This window comes from Eschrichtius robustus, chromosome 17, assembly GCF_028021215.1.
Source record: "Eschrichtius robustus isolate mEscRob2 chromosome 17, mEscRob2.pri, whole genome shotgun sequence".
NCBI classification, from domain to species: domain Eukaryota; kingdom Metazoa; phylum Chordata; class Mammalia; order Artiodactyla; family Eschrichtiidae; genus Eschrichtius; species Eschrichtius robustus.
Window position 1 is genome coordinate 15,552,445 of NC_090840.1, and position 23,714 is coordinate 15,576,158.

At 41.6% G+C, this 23,714-nt stretch overlaps 1 protein-coding gene across 5 annotated transcripts in view; it reads right to left on the reverse strand.

The window, feature by feature from the left end:
* Positions 1-23,714, reverse strand: part of NCOA2 (nuclear receptor coactivator 2) — a 269,141-nt gene that overhangs the window by 91,344 nt on the left and 154,083 nt on the right. For all 5 annotated transcript variants that reach the window (XR_011070653.1, XM_068525333.1, XM_068525334.1 and 2 more), the window contains exons 3-4: positions 6,036-6,140; positions 2,607-2,779 (exon numbers count right to left, since the gene is read on the reverse strand). Coding sequence is in view for 4 of the 5 variants with exons in the window: in XM_068525333.1 (XP_068381434.1) it covers positions 2,607-2,779; positions 6,036-6,121 (259 nt within the window). In the remaining variant the exon portion in view is untranslated. The remainder of the gene's footprint in view (positions 1-2,606; positions 2,780-6,035; positions 6,141-23,714) is intronic.

Below are 23,714 nucleotides of genomic sequence, written 5' to 3' on the forward strand. Positions count from 1 at the left end.
CATTTAAAAATATCCTTCATTCTCTGCCTTTGTCCCCAAGCCTACGGAAACGTGAGGAGCAGCTGATGACCGAGCAGACTCGCGTGAAAGAGCCCACCCTGCCTGGCTGAGCTGCCTGAGCTTTGGACGCTGGCGGGTTCCTTTCACAGGAGCCTGCTTTCCCGACTGTGCAGCCTTTAGTTGCACCTCACGCAATCCGGCTTAACTCTTCAGGACAGTTAGGATTTTATTCAGCCTGATACCTGCGACTGCAATACAAATTAAGTTTGGATGACACTGTAAAGATGATGGTTGGATTCTATTTACACTGATTGACAGTTGGGTGGGTGGACACATACAGAGGGAGAAGGAAGGGTTCCGATCCGACCTATGTGTTGCTCTTGAACCTTAGCTGGCTGCCAGCTGCTGAGAGAAATCAAGGTGGCCGCACAGAGCTGTCGGTGGATGCAGAGTCCTCTGGCCCCAGAAAAAATGTGACTTTCTTCAAATGACCCTGTAGGGGAGCATATTCATAACCATTTCCCCACCTTTCTTTCCCCTGCTTTCCATCTGAAGGAAGAGCTCACTGTATGAAGATCTGAGCTATAGGTGAAGAAAAAAGGTGCCTTCCTACTGAATGTGGGAAAGATATTTACTGAATACGTACTAAACGCTTACTGTGATGAGTACTTGCTGGGAGCATTTACGTAGCTCCTAATTTCTTCAACAACCGTGCAACCTAGATGTTGTGATTGCTAAATTCTATGTGAGGAAACTGAGTCGCAGAGAGAGAAAATAATTTGTCCAGGTTCAGAAAGTCTGTAAGAGACAGAACCAGGATTCATACCTAGCCTCCACCCGATTTGATTCTAAGGTCCCTGTTCTCTCTAAAAAACAATTTATTAAACAAGCAATATTCTTAAAATATTAGATTGGTCGAGAAGTTAAAAGTGTACTTTCATTTGGGTTTTAACTTCTGCTTCCCTTTTCAAAACACGTTACTTTTCAAATTAATGGAAACAATATTGTGAGAGGAAGATGTGACAGGGTTTTTATTGTCGCTGCTTCTTGGGTGGTCGCGGTATGGCGGCCTTGATTACACCCACAGAGAAAGTACGGCAGGGTCCCAGCGTGACACATCTTAACGTGTTTTATGGTTTGAAGGGGGGAATAACCAAGGTTTTGCAAAACTGTAAAACCCTGTGCAAGATCTTGATAGTAAAATACATACACATATAACTGTTTTCAAGTGTGAAAGTTCTACCTAACATGGGATGTTCACAAAATTGAATCATTCAAAATCCGTAGAAAGGGGCAACAAGAAGCTTAATGATTTCTCCACTGCAACGATACCAGCACCTAGAAATGCAGCAACTTCAAAGCACTGTAACCTTGAACCAGTTATTTCTCCTAAAAATTTTAGGAATATGATTTTATCCATTTGCTGATACCAAATTGAGATTAAACTGAATTGTTGATAACTAGTGAATCTCAAAAGGAACAAAAGGAATAGGAAAGAGATGAAGGCGACTGAGGCATGCCACTGAGTAGAAAGTCCATGAAAGCTGAATGTTACGATGATATAATTTTGATGGAGAAACCAGGAAATACTGATTTTCAGAGCGGGCTGGTGTTAAAACTGCGCGATGGATGCTATGTGTATATGTTTCAGTTCTCAGAAGACAGAACTATACTTGCAAAGTTTCGGGCTCACATAGCTATAGAGACAAAGACATTATTTTTCTAAAATCTGCCTCTTTTAAATGTTATATAAAAGGCAGATAAAAAAACGATATGAACTCTAAGAGGATGCATTCGAAAACAGGTTACAGGAGATTATTATCTCCTGAAGGAAAGCAGTGTATAAAGACTTCAGGAGCATATACTGGCCCTGGGCACCAAGACGCTGTTCGTACTTGCCTAATACAGATTTTTTTTGGCACTACAAAGTCCAATGTGATTTTTAAAAACATTATTTTCTTAAATTTTTTTCTGTAGGCAAAAATATCAAAGAAGAGAGGCAGAAAATGATCTCGGGAGAAAAAAAAAAGAAAGAAAGAAAAGAAAACCCCAGGAAGAAAGCTGTCATGTTCTGTGTTTCATGTTTCAACTTCACAAAAGAATTCTATCTAGAGGTTGAGCCTTTCAAATCTATCTCTTGTCGCTCAGGATATGAAACTCTAATTTAGTGGCGTGGCCAGTTGAGGCTCACACTTAAATATGCTGACGAGCTGAAACAGGAGGTGGTTCACTTCCTTACTTCTGGTTTCCATCCTCGGCTGGCTCCGTACTTGCAAATTATGACAGTCACTTGCTGTGTAAGCTATGAAAATTCTAAGGCAGGGGAGGAGAGTCAGTGGGCACCTAACTGAGTTTTACTAGATGAAAAGTTACATCACCCTGCCTCACCTCGGCCCCCTCCGTCTTTAGGGAATTGCTGAATTTTATATAAAGCCTATTTATAAACCACTGCAAGTGATACCTGCATTCATCTTGCACCGTGACATCATCTTCTCATCAATAATTTAAACCTAAGAAATGGATTAAAGGGACTCTGAAGGGATTTCTCACACATGGAAAAAGAGAAACCAACTAAACTCTCCAAAATATTCATTCACTCCTCTTACCTTGTTCTTTGATCTGACGAATTTGCTTCACAGTTTCTTTTAAGATTGCACATTTGTCAGGTTTGAAGTTAAAGTTGTCTATGTCGTTAAAATTAGCAAAAATCAGCTCTGCAAGTTCTTCAATGTATTTATTTTCCTGTTCACGATTACGTTTCTCAGTGCTCCTCTTGGGGCTATTACGAAAAAGATAAGCATGTTAACCAAGTTCTAATATAAAGAGAGCAAACAAAAGTTACTTATAGAAACATGGAATACTTTGGTGGAAAAAACTCCTCGAATCCGCCCTAAATGTTGCATGTTTCTTTTTGAAATCAAACTTACCTCAGCTGAGGGCTTCCCTGGTGGCGCAGTGGTTGAGAATCTGCCTGCCAATGCAGGGGACACGGGTTCGAGCCCTGGTCTGGGGAGATCCCACATGCCGCGGAGCAACTAGGCCCGTGAGCCACAATTACTGAGCCTGCGCGTCTGGAGCCTGTGCTCCACAACAAGAGAGGCCGCGACAGTGAGAGGCCCGCGCACCGCGATGAAGAGTGGGCCCCCACTCGCCGCAACTGGAGAAAGCCCTCGCACAGAAACGAAGACCCAACACAGCCATAGATAAACAAAACAAAACAAAAAAACAAAAAAAAACTTACCCCAGTCGGTAATTACATATTTACGTGTGTGATCATTTGTTCAATGTGTTTCACGTCTCCCACTGGACTTGTAAGCTTCACAATGACAAGGACAGGATGATTTGCTCACCACTGTGTTTAGTGCAACGCTTGGTACAAAGAAGTATCAAATTTCATTGTTGAATAAACAAAGAAGAGTTTTAGAAACATAAGGGAGCTCACACTCATAAAAATTTATTTAAGATTAATAAAAGAAGGGAAGTTAACCTAGCTAAAATAGGAATAAATAAACTTCAATGATTTTTGGTAAAGCACAGCAAAATGATGAAAATAAATCTTTATAATTTCATAGACTTCTTTAGGATCTTCATAATCAAACCTAACGGCCTTTTAAGATAACGTTAAAAACCACAGTACAGCTAGAAACAAAAGCGAAATTGGCCCAGGGTCTTTGTTAACTGTCCAAGCTGAATGACACGCAAAACGTAAACAAACAGTCCAAGTTCGACTTGAGTTTGAAACCGTTAATGGAAGGGAGGGAAAAAATAAAAATTGGCAAGATCTCCTCATCTGAATTTGAGGAAATAGCAAACTCAAAAGTTCCCTTTGGTAATTACAGCATACAATTTTTTTCTCAAGTACGGCAGAGTCCACTGGATGACATTCAAACAATACAATAAATAAGAAAAGCAAGTTGTTTAATGCAGCAGCTCTCTGTATTCTTAATATATAAATTATTTGTATGCAATGCCAATTTATAAAATCTTGTAATTTGTAGTACACATTCATATGTTTGCCTCTAAATATTAGCTTTATTCTCATGTACTAATAAACCTAAGACAGAACACAATCTCTCCACCTTATGGTGGTTGCATGAGTTGTCCAAGATCACCTAGTGAGTGACTGGTAGAGCAGCGACCAGAATTGGTTTTGCTAAGTCTCATCTTCACTCCTGGCTTCAACCCTATTAATTCCAGGGAAAGGGAGACAGCGGCTGCCATGCGCAGAAGAGCTAAGTTCCCATGCTGAACCTCTCTACCCCCTACACCTCCCTCCATCACCCCCGCCCCCCAAAGATGCCAACTAAACGCCACATGGGTGAGAAGGAGGCGCTGTGTTCCAAGGCCCGGGGAGGCAGGCGCTGTGCTCACCCGAGAACCAGCAGAGCACTGGTGAGAGGACAGGCTCCGCTTACCAGCTGGCCTCCTCAGCCAGGACCGCCGGGCCCTGAAGGCGGTTTGATAGACAGAAGGCTGAGGCTGGCCAGGAAGGACCAGGGAACCTAGAGGCCGCACACGGGAGATGGGGGCTGCGGTGTGGACGGTGGCCATTTAATCAGCTTGTTTTGCTTGGCGACTAGACGGGGAAAATGGAACGGCTTTCTGCTCTTCCTCCTCCCTTTTTTTTTTTTAAAATTATTTATTTATTTATTTATGGCTATGTTGGGTCTTCGTTTCTGTGCGAACGCTTTCTCCAGTTGTGGCAAGCGGGGGCCACTCTTCATCGCGGTGCGCGGGCCTCTCACTGTCGCGGCCTCTCTTGTTGCGGAGCACAGGCTCCAGACGCGCAGGCTCAGCAGTTGTGGCTCACGGGCCCAGTCGCTCCGCGGCATGTGGGATCCTCCCAGACCAGGGCTCGAACCCGTGTCCCCTGCATTGGCAGGCAGACTCTCAACCACTGCGCCACCAGGGAAGCCCCCTCCTTCTTTTCCTAGTCCTCTTCCCTACTGTTCCCCATCTGATCTTTCTACTGGCCACGGAACAGAAGTGGCCGTCTGACTTTCAAAAAGCATTTACAGGATTTAAATCATCAAAAGAACGAAGTCTCTCTTCTACCCCTGTTCCCTATTTGCCTAGTCCTCACCTCCCAAATGGGTAACGACTCTTATGTCTCTTAAGTATCCTAAAACAATATATAGAATTCTTACTCCCCTCCTTTTCTATACAAATGGTAGGACTCCATAAAGATTTTCTGAACCTTGCTTTTTCTCCATAACAATATTCTTAAGAGATATTGATATTGTTAAAATCGATCCATAAAGAGCGTCCTCATTCTTTTTCAGAGCTGTATTGTGTGTGGATGTATCGCAGCTGTTTAGGTTTTTCCTAATCTTTTGTGCTTATAATCAACGCTGAAACGGGCAACCTCATACATACATCATTTTGCACGTGTCAAAGTATACTGTCGGAAAATTCCTAGAAATGGAACTGCTAGTTCGGAAGAAGATATGCATTTATAATTTTAACAGATACTGCTAAACTACCCTGCATGGAGCTTATAACAACTCATACTTCCACCCATAATATATGATATGCAACTTGTTTTAAAATTATTTGTTTTATTCACTGAAGACCCACAGTCTTTATCACCAACTCAAAAGCAAGGGGATTCGACATTCCATTTCTTGCTCTTAAATATAAAAAAAAGAAAGAAAGAATAAAAGCCAGTATAAATATAACAGCAAACTTTTTTACTGTGGGTTGTCTTGTCATTTTGACATTCTAAAAGCAAACAGGAGTAAAAATGTGAAAAATTCAAGATTATATAGAATAAACTGGTTTTAAGAGTCAGAGTACACAGGGGACCCAGAAGTATGTAGCTTTCCTCTTCTTGTAAAGAATAATAAAATCTGTAACCGATTAGCATATCTAAAATGTAAGCTAAATAATACATAACTGTCCAAAGGCCTTGACAGTTAGGGAGAAAAACCAAAGAGCATTTGAATCAGGTGTGAAATCAACGTGATAAAATATCAAAGGCTCACGCATGTGGCTTTCACGGGCAACACTGGTTGTGTTCTCAGTGAGAAACTAACCTGGGTCCAAGCTGGTCAGGACATTCCTTACGCTTTCTTGTCTCTGCCCTGGATGGGTCAGAGGTATTTTCTCCCATCCCACTCATCTTGAACACATATCAGCAACTGAAACAGAAAACAAGGAGAAAACAAGTGAAGAGAGCTGATGATCAATTTACCAACAATAAAAAAAAGCTATGGCTTTAATCAGAAATTTAACAACAGTAATTAACACATTGTTTTGATTTACGTGCATGTATATATAATTCCCAATGAAAAGGCATGTATAATTTTTTGTGTGTAACTGTGCTTAAGTTAGGCAAATGTAAAGGTAAACAATTAAACAACAAACAAGCCTACCTCAATGGGCCCACTCTTTGAACAGGGCTTGTATTTCAACGGCACCCTGAACTATATACAAGCTGCTAGTCTTGCGTTTCTGCGGCCAGCCTCCAGTTTCAGGAGCTATCTTGCCCCATGTGGGAGCTACAGGTGCCATAAGGGGCTCCTCCCACTCTCTGTTTGGGGTTGGCCAATGTCAAGTCTGTGCTGCAATCACTCACCCATGAAGAACAGCCCCGGGAAGAGGCAGTGCCTCGCCACCAAGCTGAACGTTTCCAGATCCGACCAGGGCGCTCTGACACCCCTGTCCTGGCGAGCAAGGCCCCTCAAACACAGGATCTTCCCGCCCCCCTGGCATCTCCCTGGGGTCTCCTCCTGCATCAGCTGCTCACTGCTGCTCTCCTCAGGGCCCTCTCTCCTGGAAGCTCCCTCCCTGGGCAGTGGCTTCCTCTCACATCCTGCCACCCCTGACCCTCCCTCCCTCAGCTGATTCTAGCTGCTATCTCCCAAGGTCTTAAGATGCACTCAAAAGATCAGGAACATTACTGACCCTAATGGAGGAGGCCATTTCTGATAAAAATGGCCACCCCCCCCCAAAAGTATTAAAAAGTATAGTATTGAGTATTATCAGAAAGCTTCTCGACAGACAACTAAAATAAGTGACTGCTTTCCTTCAAGTCGTATATACTCAGTTTGGGCTTTAACATTAGCATCAGCATCATCTACTTTTACTTTTCCCAAAATATATATCTAATAATTGTAACTCTGCATGAAGGGACAGCGCTGATGCATTTCAACAAGCGACTGGAGGGAAGTGAGGCGTGAAGCAGGAGCGCCCGGGTTCTGGTCCAAGCGCACTAAAGCCATTTGAGCAGACTTTATGTTTTGCTTGTATCTACCCACGTCTGGTTCACAAACCACTCCATTTGTAGCTTTAAAACTTCATTACTGGGCTTCCCTGGTGGCGCAGTGGTTAAGGATCCCCCTGCCAATGCAGGGGACACGGGTTCGAGCCCTGGTCTGGGAAGATCCCACATGCTGCAGGGCAACTAAGCCCGTGCGCCACAACTACTGAGCCTGCGCTCCAGAGCCCGCGAGCCACAACTACTGAAGCCCATGCGCCTAGAGCCCGTGCTCCGCAACAAGAGAAGCCACCGCAGTGAGAAGCCCGCGCACGGCAACAAAGACCCAACGCAGCCAAAAATAAAATAAGTAAATATTTTTTAAAAAATCATTATTTTCCGCTTGAACTAAGTTATTTAAACGCCAACTTTCCCGTTTTATTTTTATGTGATGGTACCTTAAACACACTTCCTCAAAACCTAAAAATTTCAGCTTTTCGAACATTCTTGCTTGCTCTTCTGTGTCTGCCCCATATGTCCTCTTTTCTGAGCAACTTTCCTAGGCTATGGATGCCCAGGACACATTGCCAACCAACCTTTAAACCACCAAAGGGAAGAAAAAGGACTGGGGGGACGGTGGTCTGCAGTCATTGGCCAAGCTGGGGACAGGCGGATGCCCTCTGCCAGCCGCAGCCATCAGGCTGGGGATGCCCTGTCTGAATCACTGCTCATCTCCCAGGGAAAAAAAGGACAGACTCTCAGACGGAGAAGAAAAGGAAAAAGTGAATTTAGTGCTGGAGCAGGGAGAGGAGGAGGCTGGGGAAGGTGGTGACAGGCAGTGGACGGCTCCTGCGCGCCTCCCTCCTGCCTGCCACGGGGCCAGAAGTAGATGTAATGTTACCGCAGACACGTGGATTTAAGCCCTGCTCCTGAGTGGATGAACCAAACAAATGACAGGACCCTCATTAGTGAGGTACTCAAAGAGAAGAACTGAGGGGCTCTAACCCAGACTGCTCTAACTGATGTTCTTAACGCCCTGTGGAGGCTCGGCTGGCAGCAAGTGCTAGTATTTCACGTCTGAGCGCACGCGTGTGTGTGTGTGTGTGTGTGTGTGTGTGTGCACACTAGGGGAGTCAATTTTTTTCCCACCCAAGTAACCCATAAGAACCAGAGACAGATAGATCTATGGCTTCCAGGGTGCATGTACACATAGAAAAATCATCGAAAATAAAATAAACGGGGGGGGGGGGGAGGGAGGGATAGACTGGGAGACTGGGATGGACATATACACACTACTATATATAAAATAGATAACTAATAAGGACTTGCTGTATAGCACAGGGAGCTCTACTCAATCCTCTGTAATGACCTATATGGGAAAAGAATCTAAAAAAGAGTGACTATAGGTATATGTATAACTGATTCACTCTGCTGTATACCTGAAACTAACACAACATTGTAAATCAACTATACTCCAATAAAAATTAATTAAAAAAATAAATTGTATAGATAGATGAGCTTTAATGGATTTTTGTAGATCAAAGTTAAATATTAATTTCCAGTGAAAAGGAAGGAGATGGAGAATACAGAAGGGCAGGCAGCATTGAAGGTTTAGACATTTTATTTTGTGAGCAGGTCTAAACTAATAGTTTCTTAAAAGGTCTGCATGTTTTCAACATTCACATGGAATTAACATTCTGGAGCATTTCACTCTGAATTCTGAAGAGTTCAATGTAAATCACAAAAACTGAAAATGACACAAGTAAACTCCTGGGTCATATCTGATGGGAAATGACAGTCATGGAGAACAAGCCAGTTTCTACCAGATGCTGGGTGGAGTGGGGAGTGTGTGTGAAAGGACAAGACTGGAAAAGAAGTTCCAGTTTGTCCATTCTTGTTATCTAGAACCAAACAATAGCCCTGCTTTCACTGTGACAGCACATCCTCCCTTACATCCTCTGATATCAACTTGTACGAACTAGACAGTTAGAGGAAAGATTTACAGCCACAAGAACTGATGTTTGATTTTCTTAAATTAGCAATATTCTGGGCAGGTACGTGTGTGAATAATGCCAGTTAAATCCTTAGCATAATGACAGAAAGCAAAACAAAACGTTAACCCTCAATACAGCTAAAAAATGCACTCTGCATGCATGAAATTCACCGATGCAACTTACAAGGTAAACAAAGCTGTTGCTCACAATACAGCCTCATGCCCTTAAAACTAGTTAATCATCCAGAATTTATGTAAATGATAATGTGCATTTTATCTTTTATCAGTACTGGCCATCTTCCAAACAAGGCCCCTAAGGCTGTCAGATTTTTTATATGCTGAACAAATTCAATTAAAGAACAAATAAGGATAATACTGTTGCTGAACTCCAAACATAATAAGTGATCAAACATCAGATCTCTATTGCCAGTTTCAAGAAATATTTTTAAAAAGTTAGGCCTGCTCTGAAATTCCTCACTTTGAGATGAAATTTATAATGAAATGACATACAAAGCTGTTGGAACAACTTTTCTTATCAACACCTACGTGAGGAGGAGCTGCCTGATAAATCATCCAGCTCTTGATATGAGACCAGAAAGGCTTCTATACTTTCTAAGGCCTTCCAGAACTCTCTTTACAAGAGACAGATGACACTCTTGTGTACTCTGTGGTCTGATTCTTCACAAACTTTGCAAGACTAAGAAATACTCAAGTAATATTAAAAGTGTACATACATCTTCACTTAAGCACTTTTCCATTTCTATTCTATTAAATTATGAAAGGATAATCTTTTAGGGTCCTCCATCGCTCAGAAGTCCACCTCAAAAGTTAGATGCATGCGTTATTTCTATATCACAAGTAAAAACATCTGTTCATTCTAAACTGGAAACAATTTCTCCCTCAGGGTATACTGTGTTTCAGGAGGATCCCTTCATGTTACAGAAGCAAAATTTCTTATCAGACTCTGATAAGTCTAAAAAAACACAGTATCTAATTTTAAAATGTATACAATGTGCTTTCAGGATGTAGATGCCCGAGAAAGGTAGAAAATAGGGAGTGGGCCAATCCTTGGATGTCAGTTAGATGATACAGCAGTGAAGACAGGGGAGGGGAAAAACCACTTTCTAAACAGTGTCAACTAAACAAAATTACCCAAAGCAAACAATATTTTGGCAAGACCCCAACTCTTGGCAAGAGTTAAAAAAATCTTCCATGCAGTAAGTATACAGATTATATGCAAGGATGTATCGTTGATTCATCCAAACAAGCAAACAAAGAAAGCATCACACATACAAACACAAGCATAAGCAGAACTATGAAGATTTACTGAATGCAGGGATGAGAGCACACAGAAAAATCAAACCTTTTCTTCCCACTGGCAAAACAAGTAATGCATTAGCACAGTGATAGAAGAGGCTATTCAATATCTCAAAAATAAATTTTAGTTAGTAAAATGATATATTATTTTCCCCAAAGTGTTACTTTTTACTGGATCATAGAAACACTTTTAACTTCATCTTTACATATTATTTTGTTCCTTGCTTTTCATACAATAAAATTTTAGTTTACCCCACACATTACAGTGTGTATTTACAGAGCGAGACTCATAAAACTGCACATTAATTCATACAGTAAGTTGCAAAGTTTTAGGAGATTCCCTTCATACACATCCAGAATGAAGGGCATCTTATCGGAAACAAATCCTCAGTTATACTTCACTACTTTTGAGCAACTTACTGTACACGTGATTTTTAAAATTAACTTCAATAATTCAAACACATACTATTATTAGGAGATGGTTTTTCCAAAATAAAACACTAACAGTTTCCAGTTGGATACAGGATTTCAGAAAACACCACAGACTACAACTACATCTCTTCTTCTCCAAGTAAAATGGCTTCAACACCTACCTTCTCTCATGCTGTTTCTCACTCCACGGGAACATAATAACTGTGTAGAGACAAATGTTTAAGCTAAAAATTCCTTCCTTCTCAATATGCCCCACTCTCAGATTTACTTTTGTATAATGGCCTTAAAGTGGTATATTAGACAGTAACTAGAAGACATATTCCATTTTCTGACTGAAAGCCAATAATCCTCATGAATTTTTTAGCTAAAAGACACTTCAAGATGCCATTGGGAAGACTGTAATAAACACATTAGGCTGCAAATGGGCGGCAGCCGCTCTTTAACACATGCTGCAATAATCAAATAAATGGCTAAATTCATTTTCGCTGGTTACACAAATATTTTGCTGTAACATTTCCATAATCTCCATCTCTCCTAAAGAAGGAAAAATCCTCTCTGAAAGTCTTATCTTAGCAAAATTCGGTGCAGGATATGTCAGTAGCAGAGAGCTGTTCTAAACTATCATTACCAACGGGGCGGGGGTGGGGGGGGGGAGAGAACGTCTACTCTGACATCAGTGGCATAAGATGGTTTCCACTTTCTGAATTCTCACAGGCTAAGTTCCTTAATATAGCCAGTCACTGGGCTGCTTCTGCACCCAACGACGTCAGCCCGTGCTAATACAGCCAGGAATAGCAAGACTAGGTTTTAACAAGGCCTCAGATGAGGAAACACCAGGGGAAGAACTGCATTCCTTGCATAATGTAAGCACTTCTCGCCCCTTCAAGTAGGGTGTACTTAGTCCCTATTTAATATTTGGAAAACCAGTTTTCACCAAAGGCTTGGCATTCTAGAAAGAAGTCATCAAACTAAGAACCACAACGTAGTACTTGTGTTAGTTAGAGTTTCGTAACTTGTCCAGGTTAAACTCAATTCTCTTTCTTAATTCTGAAACCCATTTTAAACTTCTTTGAGACTTCAAAAAAACCTTCCTAATTTATGAGAAAAACTTACAGAAATGGCCAGGGCAAGACAGTCTATACCCACATAAAAAGTATTTTTGATTATTCCAGTTGTAAAAAGTTTTAAAATAAATAAATGAGAATCTTCTCCCACAGTATAATATGTTGTTTGCTTTTTTTTTTTTTTTGCTAACACTTACGGAGTACTTACTAAGCGTTAAGCACTTTTCTTGTTTAAAAACCTACATTTTAATGTTTTTTATATATGTGCACGTACACATACGCACACTCTCTCCCTCTCTCTCTCTCTCACACACACACACACCCACACACATACGCACACCCTCACCCCTTACAGATTATCTAACCTCTCTGACCTGTTTCCATAAGTAATTTGCTCAAATTGCTCAGATAATAAATGACAGGTCAGGAGTCACGCTCGAGTGTAATCATAACAGCTATCATTTACTGAATGCTTACCATCTTGGCAGGTATTCTCTAGGTACTTTACACATAGGTAGACCTTTAGTTCCCATAACAATCTATGATTATCACCATTTTACAGATGAGGAAGCTGAGGTACAGAAGAGCTACAGTAACTTGACTGAGGCCACATCGTTAGGAAGTTTTAGAGCTCATAAGTGAATCCAAATAGCTCCTCAATTCTTAACCACTGCAACGTGAGCATTGAGGCTCCTATTCTTTAATTACTTTCACTGAAGTGAGAAATGTAAACTTATGTAAATTATAGAAAGCAGTATATTTTAACTTAATTTGATAAACACTGAATATGTAATTTGAAAGTACTTTTTGCCAAAAATATAGTAGTTTCATTGTAAAATGCAAAATACTATAAAAAATGTCTAGAATCATTCATCTATCCGTTCAATAAATAATTAATGCATCAGGCACTGTTGTAGACATGGATAGAGCCAGGAACAAAACAGACAAAGCCCCTGTCCTGCTGAAGCTCATGTTCTACTGCAGAAAGGAAATCCTGCCTCAGCTCATAAGCAACTATTCCCTGAGGAAAAATGAAGCATTACCGTTATTACTGAATTTATTATGAAGTTACTGAAGTAATAAAACCAGCTAGGAATTTTCTCTGGCACACCAAGAATGCTGAGTTTCATTCAAAATAGTAAAAGCCTTCTTTTCCTACAGAATCAGAAGTAGTAATTGGTTAATTTTAAAAGCCAGTTATCAAGAGCAATTACAGAAAATGATACCTACTAGTTAAATCATTTCGTTTTAACTTTAAACATAATATATTTGAGTATCAGTCTCCGTTGGGGTTTCATATTGTCCTTCTCACATAAATCAGACCTATCATTAAGGCACTGCCTACTATTTCCAATTTTTGTTTATTTAAAATAGAGCTAGGGGCTTCCCTGGTGGCGCAGTGGTTAAGAATCCGCCTGCCAATGCAGGGGACACGGGTTTGAGCCCTGGTCCGGGAAGATCCCACATGCCGCGGAGCAACTAAGCCCGCGAGCCACAACTACTGAAGCCCGCGCGCCTAGAGCCTGTGCTCTGCAACAAGAGAAACCACCGCAACGAGAAGCCCGCGCACCGCAATGAAGAGTAGCCCCCCCGTTCGCTGCAACTACAGAAAGTTCGCAGGCAGCAACGAAGACCCAACACAGCCAAAGATAAAAAATAAATAAATTTAAAAAAATAAAATAAAATAAGATAGAGCTAGAACTCATAGACACTTAGAGTTCTTATAAGTGCTCATGAGGTGTAGATTTTCATTATTTTTTCCCAGTCTTTTATAGATGTGTTGCGTATACCTATTTGGAAGCAATTTTGGCCCATCTGACTGAGTTTTTCAAAGCATTCATCTTAGTTTTTATAGAAACATATGTACCTTTTCACACTCACAATCAGTTACATAATATTTAATAAAATTATGTGATTACAATAACAAGCACAACGAGCATAAACCAGTCTGGACAAGAAGCCGGCTCTGGGTAGGCACGCAGCGTGCCTGCTGTGCAGAAGTGTGGGGTGTTCTGCACTGCCCACCAGCCTGGGGCACTTGGAGCCTAGCATTCCTGTGATTTACAGAGGGAAATGCAGATCACGTGGTCGTTCCAGCCTTTCAGCCCCAATGAAAGTTGATTATGAAAATGAGAATTTATGCAAAGCTAACCTGAAGGCATAGATCATGAAATCCTTCAATAAGTTTAACTGAATATGTATTACATGCCATGCATGGTTCTAGGAATTGGGGGATACAGCAATGAACGAAACAGACCAAGTCTTTTGTCCATAAGAGAAACAGTGAAACAAATAAAATTTACCATATCAGGTAGTGATCAGAGCTATAAAAGAATATATATATATATATACATATATATATATATGTATATATATAGGTAAGGCTAGGGCTAGGATAGTACAACGTGTCAATAGATGGGGGTGAGGAGTGCCATTTTACCTAGGTGGTCAGGAAAGTTCTCTCTTGATAGAGTGACACCTTTCTAACAGAACTCTAAGATCCATAATAGAATTTCTTTATTATGCAACCATTAAAACAAAATTCAGGAAAAGTCGTACAACGCAATGGCTAAGAGCACATCCTCTGGTGTCAACTCAGGTTTGGAATGCCCGGAATACCACATATTAGTTGTGCTAATTATGCTAATTAACCCCATTGGACCTAAGTTTCCTCATTTCTAAAACTGTAGAAATACTAATACATACTTTTATAAGTTTGTTGAGAGCATGAAATGTAAAGGGCATAGAACAATGACTGGCATCTAGTAAGGGCTTATTTAATAAATGTAAGATATTATTATAGGTTGAATTTAATACCATGTAAATGCTTATGAAACAATCTAAGCTGATGGTGAATTACAGTTAGAGAAAAATTAATTTATAGAAACAAATTAGAAGAAAATTCACCAATGTATTAGCAGTTAAATTGTTTCAACAAGTACTGTGGGTATAATTTAATGTTTGCATTTTCCAAATTTCCTTTCATTAACGCATCAGATTTTGATGAGTTTACCAAAAGGCAGAAAGAAGGAAAGGGAGAGGAAGGAAGGGAGGGAGGGAAGGAGACCCGGCCGTGCCACTGGAAAAAAACAAAAACAACAAGCAAACCAGAGATTCTTTTAAATAACCAGGCTCTCCAGGATGCATATTAAAACATACAAATTGTTAACGTGCTCATTTTCAGGAAGCCTACTGCATATAAAATGAGGTAAAGCTACTCTATGGTAAGTGGCACGAAAAATGCCTAAAGTGAATAAAATAAGAAATTGGACCCCCTTTTACAGGTAAGTATTTGCAATGAAATTTAAAGTATAAACTTATTTCTTTTTGCCAATCAAAGGATATTCTGTAACGGTATTCTATAACTACTGAAACTCTATTACAACCAAATTATATTTCTCCAAATCTACCCCACCCAAGTTCTTCTAAATAAGAAAGATGGAGGCTCTTGGTCATTCTGGACTCATTACTGTATCCTAGTCTTAACTTTTGTAACTTTCTCATGTTTTCTCTCCCACAGATGCGACTCTTCTACAGCAAGAACAATGTCCAAATCACAAGAGCCTTCCAGCAAAGGTTACTCAAATCGCTCTTCCTCAGGAAAATCTTCTCTTTCAAGTTCAGCTGAAAAACCATCTTCTTTATGCAGGCCTCATGGACTCCACTAGGAAGAATTCGAGGTTCCCTTCTACTTGTTCCCTGGCCCATAGGACATGCGATCAAGATAACGCTTCTTTCTCCTGCATCCTCAGTTGCCTCCTTCCCAGTGAGGGTCCAGGGCATTCTCCTGATGGGCCAGGTGGGCCCACACTGCTGTCCCCCACGTCAGGTTCTGGGCGCCAGAGATGCCACGGAAGACACTCTCTTTCCTTTTCTCATTCACCCTCATTTCACTCCAAGCTTTCCTATGCGTTCTTTGTCTCCAGTCAAACAGAACACAAAGCAGGGGCAAAACTTTTAAGCATGTCCCAGGGACAACGTTTGGGACCCAAATGAAATGTCTGTGGTTAGAGAAGAAAAAAGGATCACAGTTATACAGCTCCTTGGGGCAGTTTAAATTATGTCTCGCATATAAGAAGTCTTTTTCTGGAATACTTTTTTATGCTCTTTCTCTAGTCTCTTCCACAGAAGTGGAAAGTGAGCAAGGAGGAAAAACCATGGTTTGGTGGGAGGACCTCTGATTCATTTTTTCACCATACAAATTCTGACAAACTTTCTTTTCGTCAGATCGTTACGGTAACTCCAAACAGTATTTGCTATGAGGCAATGGTTGCCATCAAAAATAGAAAAAGGCAGCTCTGGATCAACAGGCCCCCCTTCCCCCAATTTGTTCTTACAAAAATAAGCCAAATTAGGCATTTTTATATGCAAATAACACATACCTACAGAATGATTTACTGAGAATTACTAGAATTTAGAAAGCTATTTACAAGAATTCATTATTTGAAAAGAATTTAAAAATTACCTTGGCACCTGAACTTATAAGCCAAAACACTTACTTTAACCATTTTCTTCACTCTCAAACATTGGATTTTGGTAATTATCGAAACTAACCATACTTGAGTTTAGGAGAGATTTGTACTTCAGCTTAAGTTTCAAACTTGGAACACGTAAACAGCTCTCAGTAGAAGTGCAATCATATTGTTAGTATTGCGATTGTACAACGGAGCCCAATCCTCTGACCTCAGGATCGGGGCATGGAGAATTAGGGAGCCCTCTCGATTTGCCAGATTTTGTAAGAGCAGAGCTTTCCTGGAGAGCTGTCAATGGAGAGCTTTCTCCTTCCCGCTCCAGATGCCGTTACTGCATTTTGGGGAACTAAAGTTATAACTGGACTCAAGAATGGAGCTTCTTTTAATCACCCTTTGGGTAGTTAATACAGATTTAAACCCAAATGAGCTTAAAGGGCGTTAAAAATAATAATTTAGGGCTTCCCTGGTGGCGCAGTGGTTGAGAATCTGCCTGCCAATGCAGGGGACACGGGTTCGAGCCCTGGTCTGGGAAGATCCCACACGCCGCGGAGCAACTGGGCCCGTGAGCCACAACTACTGAGCCTGCGTGTCTGGAGCCTGTGCTCCGCAACAGGAGAGGCCGCGACAGTGAGAGGCCCACGCGCCGCGATGAAGAGTGGCCCCCGCTCGCCGCAACTAGAGAAAGCCCTCGCACAGAAACGAAGACCAAACACAGCAAAAATAAATAAATAAATAAATTTATTAAAAAAAAATAATAATAATAATTTAATGGACTAGATCAGGGTGGTCTCAAGCAGGCATTGAAAAGATTAAAACAACTTCCTCCTATGGGAGAATGTGTCCTTCTGTACCTTTTTTTTTCAATTAGTCCTAAAAATGTGTTTGCACTGAGAGAGTAAAAGAATCATTGTTTTTGTAAAACCTACAGCTATGGATAAAGATCTGTGAGGCTGCTGCACCTTATTTAACCATAACTGGCAAGTTAATAAGCATGAAATGAAAACTTTAAAGAAATTAAGGTAATTGCTTGACACCTCAGATACAGGTAACTGTATTATATTCCTTTTGCCTGGTATCGGGGAAAAAAAGAGAATTCATTAAGCTGAAACTCAAACCCTGGCTCCAGTTAGGATAAATGATGTAGAAAAAACTAAGCTCTCAGAGAAATCACAACACATTATATATGTATGTTCATAACACAGGCATATGACTTCTTTAGTTTGGTGTTTTAAGGCAACGTTTCGAAATCCAGAGTAATGACTATTACTTAGGGCAAAAACATATTTGGGCCCCGGACAATTAAATTTTATATAAGGTTAAGTTTCTAATTAATAAAGATCTCTTCTTGGTATTAAAAATATAACCTAAATTATAGGGTTTTAATTTAAAAATCTATTTGCATTTCTTTCCTTCTGATGTTCAACTGCGCTGATAATTATTGAGTAGCCGCCGAGAGCAAATTACTGGGCTCTCTGGACACTGTAATACAATCACGGAGTAAGAAACAGAACTTAATCTCAAGAAATCAAAGATTTAGGAAGAAGAAACAAGTATGGAGTAAACTAACGCGGGATCCAGCACACACGAAAAATACAAAGTGCTCGCGAGGAGAAATCACTTCTTGTCGTGGGGAGCCTCGGCGAAGGTCTGACGAATGGCCGAGTTGGGTTTTGAAGAAGGGGTACTGCATTTCAAAGGGAAGCTGGGGTGGTGGTGAGGGTGTCCGAGGACCCCAGGGTGCCAAAGCGGTGCGCTTAATAGAGAGCACGGTCGGGCCAGAGATGCCGGGTGACCGCACGGCCATGTGACTCGACAGCTGGGGGGCTCTGGGTCTTTCCATCCTCACCCAGTCTCTTCTCCCCCCCCCCCCCCCCCCAGGATGCTGTCAGGCCCTGCTTATGGTGCTGGCTGCGCCCTACCTCCCCCAGTGCCACCCGGGATCTGTGGGAAACGCACCCTCCGGCTCCACCCAGCCGGCCTGAAGGACGCACCCTGGCGGCGGGCGGGGTCTAACAAGCCCGGACGCTGAGGCCTGCTGAGCTCCGCCAACTACTGCCATCAGCTGCAGGGAGAAAGTTTCTTGCCCCATCGGTGACCTGAAATCTGACTAACTCATAGTATTAATAATCTGCTCTGAAAAAAAAGGAAAGGGAGAGGTAAGGCAGAGCACATTTTATTCACTGAATTCACGTATTCACCACGTATTTAGTAAGCATCTACTTTGGAGCGTCAGAATATAGAAAACCCTAAATGCTAGAATGAGTAGCAGTCCCTGTTGACTTACTAAACCACAGGCCCAGTGGAAAGGTCTCAGCCAGAGGTGGTCAGACCACAGTTAGGGCAGCGGTACACACCACAGGTTTGGAAGCGTAGGGAGGAGGGGCTGAAGGCTTGCTAGCCGGATACTGAAAAAGGCCACCTATGGTACAGCTGCATTTATAGGAAACATTCAGAATAAGCAAATCCACAGAAACAGAAAGCAGATTAGTGGTTGCCAGGGGCTAAGGGGAAAGGCAGAGGGGGAGTGACTGCTAAGGAGCACAGGGTTTCTTTTCGGGTTGATGAAAATGTTCTGAAACTAGATAGTGGTGATGGCTGCACAACTAGTGAATAAACTAAAAACCACTGAACCGGACACTTTCAAAGGGTGAGTTTTACGTTACATGAATTGTATCTCAATAAAGCAGTTATTAAAAACAAAAAACCGGAAAACGACAACAACAAGCCCCACAAGCTATTAGGCCTGATACTGATAACCTGCAGAGTTGTGGAACAGGTCAATGGATGGTTTACAAATATTTAGGAAACAAACTGGCGACTATTACGAGCAAGAGTGACTTCTCTAATGATTCACCCCACATGAATTGTCCTCCTTCTTTCTGCTAAAGAGATAAGAGCAAGAATTTTGTTTTTTAAAGTTTTATTATTTTTTCTTAATAAAAGTAATGCATGCTCGTAGTAGAAAATTTAGAATATAAAATGCTAAAGAATAAATTGCATGTATTCCTACCACACAGAGAATAACCATTAAATTTAAAAACTTTCTGCTCAGCATTGGGAGTTTCGGATTGACATGTACACACTGCTCTATTTAAAACGGATAACCAACAAGGACCTACTGTATGGCACAGGGAACTCTGCTCAATATTCTGTAATAATCTATATACGAAAAGAACTGGAATAAGAATAGATACATGTATATGTATAACTGAATCACTTTGCTGTACACCTGAAACTAACACAACATTGTTAATCAACTATACTCCAATATAAAATAAAAATTTTAAAAAAATGTACTGTGTGTGTGCCACAAACTGCAGGTACAATTTTATAGATGCCCTTATTATTTCTAAGATTTTTCCATGGTATTAAATATGTCTATATAAACATAATTTTTAATGGCTCTACGATATTCCGTCATATTAAAGTACCATAATATATTTAACCATTTTCTATAATCATTTAGTTTGCTTCCATTTTTTACCACCATAAATAACACTGTGATGAATATCTTTTATATAAGTACTGATCCACATATCTGATTAATAATAATCAATAGTCAATACAATAGAGTCTCAGAAATGTAAGTACCGGATCAAACGGTGTGACCATATTTAAAGCTGTTATATTTACTGTCAAGTTATTTTCCAAAAAGGCTGTACTAATTTCTAATCACCTCAGCAGGGTATGTGAGGTCCCATCTTACCAGAATTCACAATAATAATGAATATTATGATTTTTAAAAATGCTTTGCAAATTTGAAGACTATGGCACGACATTATTTTCTAATTTAAACTGATTACCAATAATTGAGTATTTTTCAAATGTTTTATAAGCATTTCATGTTTACTCAGATAAAAGAATGTGGAGTCAGGGATCTGGCGCACACACAGCATATTCAGGCTGGTGAGGCATCGGAGTTACTGCTAGTGTAGAGATGAAAGCAGATGTGGCTCATAATGAATCACCTGAGGAACTTTTTAAAAACATGGCTTTCCAGGCTCCACCCCAGACCAACGAAATGAGAACCCCCCTGCAGAACGACCCCAGGCCATCAGCTGAAGCCTGCCCAGCACCGACTGGAAAGGAAGAGGAGCACTTACAACTACTGGGCTGGGAGACAATGGCGAGTTAGTCTAGGCTGGTGGAAAAACATTCCGGGTGTTAGTTAACTGGTTATTACAAACAAAGAGAGGTTCTCCAGTCTAGTTTATTTTTTTAATCAATGACTCAAAAAAAAAAAAAAAAATCTGTTTATCAGATAGGCAGGTGACACAAAGCATACCTATCATGTTTGATAATAAGAGTACTTTTCTGAAAATCTTAACATTAGCAGACTAGAATAAAAGGTCCGAACCAGTGCAATGACATTATTCACTCCATATCCTTGTATTATTAAAACAATGTGAACACCTACAAAAACACAATTTAAAAAAAGGAAAGGAGGGCTTCCCTGGTGGCGCAGTGGTTGAGAATCCGCCTGCCAATGCAGGGGACATGGGTTGCAGCCCTGGTCTGGGAAGATCCCACATGCCGCGGAGCAACTAGGCCCGTGAGCCACAATTACTGAGCCTGCGCGTCTGGAGCCTGTGCTCCGCAACAGGAGAGGCCGTGATAGTGAGAGGCCCGCGCACCGCGATGAAGAGTGGCCCCCGCTTGCCGCAACTGGAGAAAGCCCTCGCGCAGAAACAAAGACCCAACACGGCCAAAAATAAATAAATAAAATTAAAAAAAAAAAAAAGGAAAGGAAAATCCCTCACAATCTTCCTATTTTAATGTGTTCAGTATTTGAATTGGGGCAGAGATGAAACTTCTCTCACATTTGGTCACCATCTAAATAGCTTTCTTTTTCTGTCTTGTGTTTCTTCCCAAATACAACCCACAGCAGTTCTACTCCATGCTACCGTTCTTCCTGCGCCTCTCAAGTCTTACTCTGTAGTAAGAAATTCGTCCACCTCCTTAACCCCGTAACAGTGTAAGGCGCCTTTCTGGTCCCTCCTGACAGGCCCTCCCCACAGTCCATTCCAGGAGACGCTGCCTGCCCTCTCGTCACACACGTCCCAGGAAGAGGAGGGCACGGCATCCCCTCTGCCTTCCTCGGAGCTGCCACTAGGCCGCTGCCCAATCACAAGGCTGGCCTTGAATCAAAATCTCCGCTCCTTGGAAACCCATGTCTTAAAGCACCCTCTATCCACGATCCGGTCTGAGATGCACCAGTGTGCCACTTAATCTTCCACCTTGACTGAAAATATTGGTATTTGATTAGTTCTTCCTCTCTAGCCCACATCTGGTCGCCACCCGGAGTGATCTCACAATCTCTGTGACATCCTCACAGGCCCTCCTGTCTCAACTCCAACAGAGGTCACCTCCACTGCACTTCGGCCACTGCCCCTATGATCACTCCCGAACCTTGCTGTCACCCAGAACTGGGGCCCCCCGAAAGCCACTTCCGGCCCACAGCTTCCTAGCACGCTAGCTTTCCTACTGTCTTCCTCCTCGGTAACCGGTCTTCACGGACCAAGAACTCTAGTCCCTTGCCCTCCTGCTCGTCGCATGTCCCTCCCTACCTCGCTGGATTCACCTCCGTCAGGTGGGTCTCACGCATCTCTTCTCACAGAGTTCCCTCCGCAAAACTTAACCCCAAGGTTCCTCCACTCCTATAAGTAGGAACCCGAGCACCGATGGAGAAAATCCCACAGCTAAGGGCGGAACGGCCCCTCAGACGTTCCAAGGTTTCTCAACTTGCCTTAGACTCATAGTCCTGCCCGCCCATCCTTTTATTTGTTCTCCAGTCAGCTCCTATTTACCCCAACAATTATTTCCAGCTCTTACCACTTGGGCAAATGGCTGATCAATCTGATTTTATGCAACTTCCCTTCCTTTCCCTTACACAGAAATCCACTGCTCTCTTCAACATCACTCCTGGTTTCTCAGAGGATGTGTGATCCCTCCTCTTGTAAACACTAACCCCTCCAACCCCATTTCCTATTTCCCTCCCCATCTTCTCTGAGACGTTGCTACAAAGCTTCTCTTTAGCAACTGTTCACCCTTTCTCTTTCTACTTTAACCTATAAGCACACTCAGGTCATTTCCATCCCTTGGGTCTGAATCTTTCTCCATCAGCCATCCAGTCTCACATCTTTCCTTCACATCCGGACCTGCCCAAAGACTACAGGCCTGTGCTCCCTTACCCCAAACACTAGGGAGCCACAGAATTTAGAATTCAGATAGACAGACATATTTTAATTTTAGAAAGAGAAAACGTGGCATACGCCATATTTCATAATAACCCCACAGAGCCCTGTGAGTGCATTCTGTAATCAAATTCAGTATTATTTCTGCAGTGAAATGTATGAATATTCACACTAAGTGGGACAAATGAAGATTATAAGCCATTCCATATCCATTCAGGTCAGGTTTTACCGCTAAACGAGTTATAAAAACCTTTCCAGTTCCAGAGTTTGTTGAATTCTGAGATTCAGAGAAGGGAATATAGGCCTGTGGTTTATGCCTACTCCCTTCCACTCACTTCATGATCCCAAACAATTACATTTCTTCCCCCCTCGCGCCACTGACTCTGCCTCCCTCGTCTTCCATGACATTTGAATACCAAGCCTACATAAATTCTGGCATCCCGTGTTATGTAACTTAGCCTTTCCACTGTGTCTGTCACTGTGATCACATCCCCCCAGGGATTCCTCCCGGTGTATCTCTGTTCTGAGCCTTCCATGACACCACCCTCTATAGGGCCTCCCCTTAAACTGCATAATTATTCTTCTTCCATCTCTTTTATGGGACCTTCCTCTTCGGAGTTCTCCACGCCTCCTCCTCAGCCCAGCCCTCTCCTCGGTTCTCTTCCTTTTTTAAAATTATTTTTAACAGCTTTGGTGAGGTATAAGTCAGAAGCCATACAATTCACTCTTTTAACACATCCATTTCAGTGGTTTTAATCTAATCACAGGATTGTGCAACCATCACCATGTCTAATTCCACAACATTTCATCAGCCCAACAGGAAACCCCATGCGCATCATGCAATGCTTCCTCATTCCCTCCTCTCTCCCACCCTGAACTACTAACACTCTCTGACTTTATGTATGTGCCTAATCTGGACGTGTCATATAAATGGAAACATATAACATGTGGCCTTTTGTTTCTCACTTATTTCAATTAGCATAATGTTTTCAAGGCTCCACAATATTGTAGCATGTATGAGTGCTTCATTCCTTTTTACGGCCA